General features: G+C 39.2%; 1 protein-coding gene and 1 long non-coding RNA gene across 2 annotated transcripts in view; one reads left to right on the top strand and one right to left on the bottom strand.

The window, feature by feature from the left end:
- Window positions 1-13111, bottom strand: part of MICU1 (mitochondrial calcium uptake 1) — a 124458-nt gene that overhangs the window by 66640 nt on the left and 44707 nt on the right. The window contains exon 5 of the mRNA XM_081189861.1: window positions 9141-9255. Within this exon, the coding sequence (XP_081045987.1) occupies window positions 9141-9255 (115 nt within the window). The remainder of the gene's footprint in view (window positions 1-9140; window positions 9256-13111) is intronic.
- On the top strand, window positions 9262-10561 carry LOC308584814. The gene is made up of 2 exons (XR_014007030.1): window positions 9262-9615; window positions 9787-10561. It is a non-coding gene; the product is annotated as an uncharacterized lncRNA (long non-coding RNA).

Genomic DNA, 13111 nt, shown 5'->3' with positions numbered 1-13111 from the left:
TACTGTAACTCTGGACTTCTCAGTTCCAACTTGCAACCCAAAATGATTCCATAATTACTATTTATCTTATATTTTTAATAATATTAATAACCTTCAGTGTGCCTGTTCTAGAAATCCTGTGAAATGCATCACTGTCATTCTTCTGTTAAAGATGGGAAGCTGATGTTCAAAAAGTTCAGAATATAGTCTGGAACCTGTTTATGGTAGCCACTGGGAGAAGTAAAGTACTATGCAGGGAAGCAAAACCAAACCTTCTGTCCAATGAGAAACCTATTTGGGGACTGGTGGTGGGTTGTTGTTAATTAACTTGTCTAAAAACATTTTAGAGTTGGGGAACCATTATTATTTGTTCTAGGGACACAAAATAAGTCCATTACAGAGACAGAACCTGATCCAACAATCCATCAATTGGATTGTTGGTATTGGAGGTCAATATTAACACTTACCTGCAGAGCAGGTAGTACATTATCATTCCAGCGTTCAAGGGAAATCTATATTATTTGAGATTTATGCAACAGGCAGCTGCAGGAAAGTATGTTCTCAAAGGGAGTTAACAAGTTACCTTAGAATAAAGCAGAGGTGTATTCTGTGCCCTTTCAACAACTGAAGAACAGTAAACAGCTGCTCTTCCATCTGGTGATACTACTAACAGGCTAATGGTATTTCCACTACAAAACAAAGGACACAGCCATGATCAAAGCCACCAGCAAGCATCTCAGGAAGAAGCAGGACAGTCAGAACAAGAAATATCCAAAGAGGATTTCGTTCCAAGCAGAGTTAATATTATTCTACAACACTCCTCATAGTGAAGGTAAAGGGGTGATTTTCTTATTATGCCAGTACAATATTAAGTCATGAAATTTCTTGCTTGAACAGGATTAGCTACATACCTTTATGGCAGAGCTAGGTTAATGCTCAAAAGAATGCATTCATTTTCAGTGGAAATTCATAGTGCTGAAGATTTATCCTTCCCTCAAATGTTTGCATAACATGAAGATTAGCTGAATAAATGTGTGAATATTTCTCCCCTGGGACCTCCACAAGGACACATCTAAAATGTATGCTACTAAAAGGGAAAAGGTGGCTTGACATCTTGCCAACAGGGTGAACCATGCATCCAATATTCCATCTTGTAATTTGGCCATGTGTTAGGAACCTAGTTGGATTTTAAAGACAGCATAATAGCATTTTCAACACCAACTAAGAAGGCAGGTTAAAGATCATCTCACAGAGAACATATAATCACCCAGATAATATGTTATTTGGCAATTAATAAATAAAATATAAATCTACAAATAAGGCGGCATTCATACAGAAAACCTGCCTCTAAGGGGGTAAGCGGGGTAATATGTACATTGCCACTGGTTCAGTGCAAGTGCTTATTGTAAGCAATTACAAGGGCTGGGAAAAACAAACGGGAAAATAATCAAAAACCCATGGTGCCTCTAGAGTTTGCAGTGAAGACAAGAGAAGTTTACAGTTTGTCTGAAGCAGAGGGGCTGTACTCCAAGCTTTACGTATTTGGTGCCATTTACACACCTTAGCTGTTTTTACAACAGACTTGTAACTTGGCTTGGGATAAAAGCAGGAGGAGATTCATAAAACAACACCACCATTGCAGGGGCATGGTTGCCACTCCCTGGTGGGTTGAGTGAACTGGGTTGGAAATGCGTAAGAAGAGGTCATCACAATGTGGGTTGCCTGGTCAAGTGGGCAATTCTCAACCCAGCCCTTCCCCTCTATCAGGGCTGCTACAATTTCTGTGGGAAGAACTGCCTTCTCAGTGGGGAACCCCAAACAGCGTGGAAAAAGGTCAGGGCTGATGGGAGCCATGGTACATGGTGCAACACAGTCTAGAAGGCCACAGCTTCCAAGCTTTGCTATAAATCTTCAAAATAAATATATTTGACAGTGTAATTAATTTCCAAATATTTAATGTCCAAATATGCAGATTATGTGTGGATTTTATGTTATTCAAAATGATACTGATCTTTGGGAGAATGAGATTCAGATAAGACTATAAAGTCCTAGATGCCTGCATGCTATTCCTTGCTCCTTCTAAAATTTAACAGAGGATAGCAATACGTTACTAGTGAACATTACTACTGGATTTACAAAGCAATCCTGTCCATGTTTACTCAGAAGCAAGTCCCATCAAATTTGAGGAGGGAGACTCTCCACCACTAAGTGTGTTTAGGACTGCAATCTAAGTCAAGATTTTCCAGCAGAGGCTCAGCACTTCAACAAAACATTAACTCCAGTCAGCAAAATTAAATCAACACTCGTCTGGCACTAAAAATCAGAACACTACAAACAATTTATACCCGTGCATAATGCTGCATTGTAATTTAAGCAGACAAAAAGGGGGAAAGGGAAAGGACAAAATTGTTTCTTTACAACTCATCTTTACAACTTAATGAGATGGAAAAATTCCATTAAAAGGAACTTTAAACATATTATACTCCCCATCTCCGTATTCAGAAAATAAAATGTCATATCCTAGCTAATATGAATTGAATGGTATTATCCGTCTGATTTGGGTTTATATGAAAAATGTCCTTTATGGGAAAGGAAAGAACAAAGCACCTTGAATTATCACACTGAAATTTGAGAAGAGAATATGGGTTAACTTGGTAGCAAGGGGGGAGGGGAACACTGCTAGGACTCTTTATAGTCCAAGGCACAGGCATGTGCCACAGTTTGCAAAAAGTCAAAACCAAATATTATATAGTGCCCACTGTTGGTGCACATGCATTCAATGTGCCTCATTTGTTTTCCCTTAAGTTTGCAAAAATGCAAACTTTTCTAACATGGCAAGCAGATGCCAGGAGCTGCCCTGACGGCCTAATCAATTCAACCAAGATCCCAGACTGTGTGAGAAATTCTGCTTTAGAACTGAATACAGTTTGGCCTATAATCCACTGAAGCATTTATGGTTAGCTGAAGTGGACTCCTCGATGGAGATTCAGGTCCAAACTAGATCCAATGCTATTCATGCAACTGGAACAAGTGGGAGGTTTAGATGAGGCCCACAGCGTGAGGCAAAGTGCAAAATCCCCCCTAGCCTGCACATCAAAGCCTCTGTCCATATCAGGGTGCCCACAACTGCAATTTATTTTCTAGGAAGCCACTGCTAATTGCATGAATGACATCATATACCTAGTAAAGTCCTCAGAAGACTATCCAGTGGCTGCCAGCCAGCTATGGGGCTGCCATCTCCTGGCAACCATGTTGGCCATTTCCCACTTGACCAAAGCCAAAACTCCATATGGACGCAACATAAAACACACATTTAGTGCCAAATGACTTTCTTTTAAGGCTTCTTTTAGGGTTGTTTTTTTTAAAAAAAGTCTTTAGTATATAAATATATTAAATAAATGGCAATAAGTGATTTTTTTAAAGCACCAATGATGAATACAGTTTAACTTATCTCTCCTTTGCAGTTTGAAGAGATAAGGCTTGTACTCTCATCTAAACATTGTGTCTTATCTTTTAGCAACATTACATCAGTTATTGGCTGACCTTCAAAGGACAAAAACAAATGCAAAGACAAAGCCTTCCGTAGTAAATTCATGCCCAAGTCCTGGCCCAATGCTATATAAATGGCTATTCTAAACCTGTCTTGCTAGGAGGCTAGAATCCATCAGGTTGGCATGATGAAAATTGCATTATAAAGGGTTCACCTTATATAGAATCATTGCCGCTAACCCACAATTACTTTCTGTCCTGGATCTACAACTACCATTGCCAGTGATCTGGGAGACCACAACTTCTGCAGCACAAAGCATTCCGCTCATGGGTGGTAACCAGCATATGGACCAAAATTCTCAACAGGGATATTTTTGAGATATTGAAATAGTGAGAGTGAGCGTCCAATTTAGCAAAAGCTACTGTTCCCCTTAAAAGAACGAATACAACATTTTAGCGTTTTCTTTTTCGTTCTCCACTGGAGTGTCCTCTAAGGTAGGGTGCTGGGGGAGTGCAGGTTAACCCTTTCCTTCTGCAGTACAAATCCCCCAAAACTGCTATTTGTTCCAATATAAATCTCTGTATGTCTCCTCACAGAATTAAAAATTGGGGGTGGAAAATTGGCTTTGATGGGTCACATATCCAACAAGTGCGCTCTCCCTTGCAGCTACTCCAAGAAACTCCAGCAGATTACCAGTGAATCAGGTTAAAACTTACAAGTGTTTTTTTTTTCATTTCTCTGGTTACAAATAGAAGTTGTAGCTATAGGGCCAGAATCCTAAATATCCTTCCTTATGAGCTATTTTGAATTAGATAAGTGGGATTTACATCTGTGCAAATATAGCCTATTAAAAAAATGTTTATTAAAAATACAGTTATTTCACATGGGAGCTCACAACATTTTAACATAATTCAAAACCATTAGGATTGGGCTGAAAAAGCACTAGACCTATCTTTTCTCTGCTGGTCTTGTTAGTGTCACATTTTCATTATCTCTGTCCTATAACTGCTGTACCAGAAAGTACATCCACCAGTCCAAATGTCTTTTCACCCAATTCAATTCTAAAGAAGATAAAAAGGAAGTTCCACCTCTTTTTGTGTAAGCAGAGACATCACCTTGTCAACAAAGGTCCGTATAGTTAAAGCTATGGTTTTCCCAGTAGTGATGTATGCAAGTGAGAGCTGGACCATAAAGAAGTCTGATCGCCAAAGAATTGATGCTTTTGAATTATAGTGCTGGAGGAGACTCTTGAGAGTCCCATGGACTGCAAGAAGATCAAACCTATCCATTCTTAAGGAAATCAGCCCTGAGTGCTCACTGGAAGGACAGATCCTGAAGCAGAGGCTCCAATACTTTGGCCACCTCATGAGAAGAGAAGACTCCCTGGAAAAGACCCTGATGCTGGGAAAGATTGAGGGCACAAGAAGAAGGGGACGACAGAGGACAAGATGGTTGGACAGTGTTCTGGAAGCTACCAGCATGAGTTTGACCAAACTGCAGGAGGCAGTGGAAGACAGGAGTGCCTGGCGTGCTCTGGTCCTTGGGGTCACGAAGAGTCGGACATGACTAAACGACTAAACAACAACAACAACAAGTATCTCATAACTAAGGAAATTTGAATGGTGCTAATAAAAATTAAAACTGGAGAGTAGCTAAAGCAATGAAACTGGTGCAGTATCCTCCATGCTTTTTTTTTTTTTGCTATAGCATTCATTTAACAGAAGACCAGAAGTTATCAGCACATTTCTAAATGTTATTTTATTATCTTTTGGGGGAAGGGGGGGGGGGATCATACAGCAGACTAGGAAACAGACTGCATGAGAGCAGTAAATTACTTATAAATAAAATATGGTGACAGACTTCATCTTCTATGCAGTAGGCAAACAGCTCTCTGCTTGTAAAATGCAAATGAGTTGTATTTAAGGTCTGGCCAGCTGATGAGCACTGCGGTAAGAAAAAAAACCAACCCCCAAAATGAGACCCATTTTCTAGGGCTTAATGGATTAATGCTTCCTAACTTTATTCATTGGATTGCTAGGGATATCCACTTAAGAGAAGACCCATATGATTTTTGTAAAAAGTCATCACAATGGGTCGACAAAAGAAGGAGATCGACTAATATTTTGAAACAGAAAGGAGGGTAACTGGCAGAATAAAAACTGCAGATACCATCAAATCTCTTAATTTTGGCATTTAATTTTCCCTGCTTGTAATTAGGCTTTCAAAGGCTAGCACAGATGCGCTGAGTGGTGCCAAAATCAATGCCACATCACTGATTAAATCTGAATTAAAATAAACCCGAGATAAGCCCAATTTTTCACACCATCTATGTAGAAGAAGTTTATGATGCTGTTCCACTAGTTAGGATTACATATATTATCACTCTACAGAGGTTTCTATTAGATAACTTCAAATAAGCCATTTATGGTGCAAGCTTATTCATGTTTACTCAAAAGAAAGCTCCACTGACCTAAGTGGATCTTACTCCCAGGTAAGTGCACAAAGAATTACAGCCATCTTCCAAGCATATTCTTTTCTATCTTACCTTAAAACATTTATAGGCCACCTTTAAGAGTAAAACCTCTCCCAAGGCTGCTTCCACCATAAAATATTAAATACAATCAACATTATCACGCACTAATAAAACCAGCAGAAAAGCAAATACATCTCACCCAGAACACAGCTGAAGCCAAAGTCAATCATAGCTACAGCCAGAGACTATCTGTTTTTGAACTAATTTATGCTCTTTAAAAACAACGAAGCATCCTGCAATTATAATTACACATAAGTAGTTTGTTAACATTCTGTTACTTAATAATGTATTAACATTCCGTTTTCCTCCTTCTTAATGGTTTGTTTTATTTACACGCATTAACTAATTATTTTATTAGAGGCGTAAACTAATTAGGTTTAAAACAAATTAACAGGAGCTATGGAACAAAGGGAATGGCTTGATTCGGAATCAAGGCAAACCACAGTGAAGGAAGCTTAAGGAATCAGTCATGATTGCGCCAGCCCCAGATCAAGAGCCAAACATGTTAAATGCAACTGGGTGACTTAGCGTTGCTGAAACAATCACCATAGATGACAGCCACATGAAAGGGCAGACAAAAGCTGAATGCAGAAAGGGCAGTAAAAGGATACAAAGTTCCTCAAGTTTAGAAGGTAATTCAGTAGCATCACAGAACTCAAATCAGGATGAGAACGACATCTGAGTTAATGGAAAATAAAACTTCCTGGGTAGGATCTAACTAACACAGAAACTAAAAAAAACGAACAGGGTATGGACAGTGCAAATTACACCCAATAAAGAAGAATGGATTAAGCAAAGTGATGGAATATACTGAATCAGCAAAGTTAACAGCTAAAATAAGATAACTTAATGATGATTGCTTTATTGAAGAATGGAAGCCTTTTCCGGATTACGTTAAGAAATATTATAACGTGATGAAACCGTGAGCAGGATTTGAACTATAAACAACAGAGAGAATTAGGGATTACTGTGTTAGGGTGCAGCAAAGGGATAGAAAAGAAGAACATCATGGGAAATGAGATGGGAAGTCGATAATATGAAAGGAAAATTCATTATGTATTGGAACTTTATGTGCAATATGTGGAAATTAAAAAAAAGAAACAAATTAGACCCTTGACTTGAACAGAAGAAAACATGTTCTCTTGCAGTTCCATCTGCCCTGACTGGGGTATTTTAAGATTAGATGCCGAGGGTGCCGCCAATAACAGTATTTCTCCTTAGGTGCAATTTAGAGAGACTGGTTGCCTTAGGTCACATCTATGTACTGTTCATTCACATTATTTTGTACGTTTGAGTTACATCCAAGAGATCACGGAGGGCAACTGAAACATCTGGTGGATCATCATGGAGCATCAAAAAAAGTATCCAGGGGGAAAAACACAATATGAAAAAGATAAAATAGCCCTTCCTAGGGTATAAAGCAGCTATATATAAAAGAAATGTGTGTGTTGTAATCCAAAAACTCATTTTCATTGAATTTTGCAGGAAGTCCTTGCTCATTTCGCTGGACAAACAACATTTTTTCCTCTCTGCACTTTTCTGGGCAAGAATAAAGCTAATGTGGAATTGCTGTTTTGATGCCTCAGCACTTCTCAGTGCTACTCTGAAAGTACGAACGACTAATATATGTGCACAATGCGCACCAGAGAACAGGAACAAATATTCATATTTATGATTTGGCTTTTTCTTGCCAACAGGCTGTAAGCTTGGTTGCTTTGAAACGAGAGAAATTTCCTAACACACATTATTAGTGCAAACTGTATTTGTGTGCAGGTGGGGAAATTCAGGCAAACCTCTGCCAACTACTTATGCATTGCTCTTCTTCTGTGAACATCCCAGTGGAAAGTGGAAAGGCAAGCATATAGGTAAGCATTTTCATAAGAACCTCTATAGCACAGTGAAAGCCAGGTGCTGGTGTCCCATAGCTCTGTGGCAGAGCACATGTCTGTAGGTAGGCAGTCCTGTGTTCCATCCTTGCTATCTCTAGATAAAACTCAGAAAGAGTTCTGTCTGAAACCTTGTAGTCACTGCCAGCAAGTGTTGTTGCAGGAAACAACCCCCCCCCAATCATTCAGTTTGTACAAACACGACACATACACACTCACACACGACATATGCAACGCTTCATTTAATGAAACGTCCCTGAACGTACCAACACACCAACACGTCCGCAGTGAGCCCTACCCAGTTGGCATGCCAACTTTGATGGTCCTAGACAGAAGATCATTACACTCACAAAGGACCTGCATATGGAAGTGGATTCAATATGGACTGAAACAAAGGACAGTGACCAGCCCTTCCCTCTGGGGGCAGGAAACAGTGAACTCCTCTTTATCTTCAGGAATGTAATCATGGGAAGGGGAGAAGGAGGAACCCGACAGATGACAAGACACTCAGGTTACCACCACAACTCCTCCCTGAACCCCTTCTCTTTGTGATGTGTCCATGATGTAGTCATGATGTAGTCTTAGGGATGTAGCATGGGGAATTAGTAGCTAATAAAAGTTGGGGTCTTCTTTTGTTCAGGGCTTCCATCTTGTTTCACCTGGTGGCAGGTGGGAGTCCTGTCGCGACAGTCTTCAATAAAGACCAAGCCTACTGGCTGCTGTTTTGCTCTGGTATTCCTGGCTGGTGTCCTTGTTTTTTGTCCAAGGGAGCCCTCAGATTTCTCCGTTAACAGTGTAAACACTACTTATCTAGATGTTCCAATGGTCTGACTAGGTATACGACAACTATGGTAATTACATTCCTAGAAGGGCTCTAAAGATGCTTTGCTATTTCTATTGTAGAACCATAGAGTTGGAAGGGACCACAAGGGTCACCTAGTTCAACCCCTTGCAATGCAGGAACCTTTTTGCCCAACGTGGGGCTCAAACTCATGACTCTTGAGATTAAGAGTCACATGCTCTACTGGCTGCAGGGCTTGGTAGAGTATAGAGCTGCTCTTTTAATATAAAGAAACTTACTAAAATGCCCTTATCAAATAGTTTTGATGCAAAATAAGCTAAGCACCTCTAGTTTAAAGATAGGCAAACTGTAAGGGAAAAAACACCCCATATTGCCATCATTTAAGGATTTATTTATTTTTTTAAACACCCTCAGTGTTAATAAAATGATAAGGACAAAACATGTACTTACTGGAAAGAACCGTAGTGAGGAAGATATAGTCAGAAAAGGAGATCAAACCGCATTCTCCAAGAGCATAAAAGATGCTGTCTTCATCTGCAAACTTTTCACGTTCCTGGGAGATTCTCTATTTTAAGCAATCAAAAGCACGATGTTCCCAAGAGAAGAAAAATAAACTCAGTTTAAAAAGCCAGGAGTTAAAACAAGACCACATCTTTTACACTTTTAATATTGTTGCCTCTACCCATCCCTTTCCCTCAATAAACCCCCTCCTATTGTCATTCTAGATAACTTTTCCAGCCTTTAAATTTGTCAGTTGTTTCTTGAAGATTAAGATAAGAATCAAGCTTTATTCTCTATCTTACAACACACATTTCAACCCAGAAGAGTCAACTCAAAAGGCGCCTCACTGTTCCCTCCCACCAGCCTAATTGTTTGCAAAATGCCAAGGTATTCTAAGGGCTCTTTATTGCCATTTTTATATACCGTATTTCCCACCCTATAGGACGCACCCGGCCATAAGGACACACCTTGTTTTAGAGGGTGAGAACAAGAAGAAGAAGAAAAATCTCCCCCTCTCTGCTCATAGGACGCACACACATTTCCCCTTAATTTTTGGAGGGGGAAAGTGCATCCTATAGAGCGAAAAATACGGTAGTAGGCACAAGGAGTTTCCCTGTCAGTTCCGTGTTTCTGTTTGTTTTTTAAAGTAACATATTAGTACTTGGGATTGAGGGTCCCTGCTTTGAATAAGCAAAACAACAACCCTTTCGGCAAAGTTTCTTACAGCAACTACTTCAGTTGCAATGCAGGTCTGATACAGACCCAAGGATGCCCCTCTCTGAACCATGGTAATGAAATTGGGAGCAGGCTACAGGAGTTATGGTAAACAATGGTTTGGGTTACATGTACACTGATGCAAGCCATGGTTAATGCTAACCATGGTTCCCCTGAAACTAGAAATGGTAATGATGGCTTGAAGTAGGTTTGCAGAACATAGCTTCATGAGTTAGTCTCAACTGTTGTTTGCATCATTGCACATTCAATGCAAAACCCTTGTTAACCCTAGAAATGGAAAGGAGAGGAAAAGTTGCTACAAGGAGAGAAAGAAGTAGCATACACCTATGCTTCACTCCTGATCTCCGCACCATGGTTAAGGTATCAACAACATCACATCTGAACTGCACTTTGGTGAAATAAAGCACACTTATGGTCATTGTACTGCAGACCACACAAGTGTTCTCCCTTTGCCCTACCACACACACAAGATAAATTGCTGAACTCAAGAGCGCTAAACCATTTTGACAACTGAAGATTTAAAGGCTGAAAAGTATGCACAAAGTGGGTTAGAGGTTGGGTTCTAAATTTACTAGTTCAGAAGTATTAAAAGACATCTCATACACACACACACACAGAGAGAGAGAGAGAGAGAGAGAGAGGAAAGAAAAATATTAAAGGACGGAGTGGAGTTGTGGTTAATGTGTATGAAAACATGCAGGCACAGAAGCACCGAAATAGCAAGCTTAAGTTTAGGAACAATACTAGGGAACAAAGAGAGACACCACCAACAGCACACCAGGGGGCAGTTATACAACGGTCCCCTATCTGTTACCTCTGTCTAGCGAGGATCCCATCATATACAAGATAAAGGAAAGACAATTTGTTAAGCAATGACACTTAAAGCACATCGAAAGCACATCAAAAACATTGCAGCATCTTTTGATCTGTTAGTTTTGAAGACCTAAGGAAAATTTGGAGCAATTAACCAGTCCTGGTTACTGTATGTTCTTAATTAAGAAATGTAGACAAGAGCCCCAAGAGACACCGTCTCTTGAGGTTCAGATGCCTATGAAGGTTTTCATCCCAGTTCTGTCTTGCAAAGCTCCTTGTATTTAAATTGGAAACAGTCCATTGAATTTAGATAAAAGTTAGGCATTATCTGGTCCGCAAAGTTACAGCGGAAAACAGTAATCACACTGATTAAAAACTGCAAGTTCTAATTAAAGCCAAAATCTACTAGGCTTACACAAATGTGCACACAGTTCTTATTTTGTCAATGAGAGACTGCAAAAATGTCAAATGAGAAATCGGTAACAATAATCTTGAACATTTAACAGTGCAAACACTTTTGGGGAATATCAGAATGCATCCTAATGCTAAGGGTACATTTTCAATAAACAAATGGTTTTTGCCTTACCAATACCATTTTGATACTGCTTCGAAAACAAGTAACATTGCGGAAAAAGTTTTACACGGGCTCATACTTAATTTATTAATTATGTTAATGCTGTATATTGACCTCTTTACCTGAGATAGTTTGCAGATTTTGCATCTTTTATAGCATGTATTTCAGTAACCAATGCAGTATTTATGATCCAAGTAACTCCCTTTTTAACACCAAACGTTAGATGAAGACTATGTGCTATCAATGATATATGGGAATATAATCACAGTACCACACATTTGGACTACAAGAATTTCAGGACCCTGATGTTTATTTTAAGATTAAAGTTCTGGATACATGCATTTATAAACAAATTCCATAGTTCTATTTTTTTTTGGGGGGGGGGTCTGGGATCTATTTAGATAAACACAAATGCATGGACACATCAAGAAATCGCTGACGTCCCCCCCCCCCCCCCGGATGGCAGACCCCGTGCCATTTCACAAATGCAGAATGGAAGGCTGAAATTCAAGAAACTCTTGTAAGGCCCCTTGGGCACATGGAACTAGTCCCAAGGTTCCTAGGATCCAAGCCAATAATTTGACCCATCTATATTGATTAGCCATTGCTACTGCAATTCACTTTAAAGAAGGATCAAGGCTGTGATTGGTTGGACCTCACATTCTTAGATGAGGCTCTGGGCAGATTTCCCACAATGCAATTAGCTTGACATTCCCCCTCTATTTTATTATGTATCTTAAAGACTTAAGGATTTAGAAGGTTATGATCCTAAATAGACTTAACTTACCAGTCTCCTTACCAAAAGGATTTTCCCATAAAGTGTATTTGCTGATTTAGAAATACCATTGTGCTGTTATTGTTTTTAAGGGGGGTGTAGCTTGAAAATTAAAGCATTCAAAACACTTTCAACTTCCATGTTGCACTTCTAGAAAGTTTACATGTGAATGAAACTTAAGGGGAAACCACCTCAATAATTATACTACACTTTCCTGTTCTGGATAACTTTTAAAATATACATAGTGAATGGGGGGGGGGGCTTGGTTACAATGGGTTAAATCTATTTTACGAAACCATTAGACTAGGAAAGGAACCATATTAACCCAAAACTATTGAGAATTTTTTTAATGTCAGACTTCCACTGGAATTCATTATAGAATTTTCCCCTGTACTGAGAGCAATAGCTATTGATAGATAATTAGTATTTAAACATGGTCAGAATGCAAGATGCACATTTGTGTTATAGTCCTGAATACCACGGAGTGAGCTTCCTATTCCCTCTGCAATTCTGTATATTAATTCTACAGGCATAAAATCAATCGCTCAAGCGCACTCCATTAAAATGCATTTTCTCTTGTGTATAAAACTGAGTTCTATGAAGCTCAACACCGTCCTCCCCCAATGATATTTGCTGATGCTCTTTCTTGCTGCACAATGCGTTATTACATTTGAAGGAATCCAATGCAAGGTATTTAAAAAGCAAACTCAACATGCAAATGGAGATAGGGGGAAAAGCAGTAAGTGGTATTTTGTTAGTGTTAATATACCAGCCTCCTCTCCTTATCACCAGTATGAATAATATTAAAATAACTTCAGCACAACCCTCACATTGCATGCCCTTTTTGCAACTGGATGCTAAATTAATTTCCAGCATCCAAAGCTAATTTAGTTTATTTGTCAAAATTAAGAAAGGAGTAAACACTTTATTATATGAAGCTCCCACTTGCTTTGGATATATTGCTCCAAAAGACCCTGGGCTAGGATAGGCAGTTTAGCCTACTGAAAAATGATGAATTAATCA

The sequence above is a fragment of the Podarcis bocagei genome (genome assembly GCF_964188305.1).
Source record: "Podarcis bocagei genome assembly, chromosome: 4".
NCBI lineage: Eukaryota > Metazoa > Chordata > Lepidosauria > Squamata > Lacertidae > Podarcis > Podarcis bocagei.
Note: the sequence above shows the minus strand (reverse complement) of the source record. Positions and strands in the feature narration are given on the sequence as shown.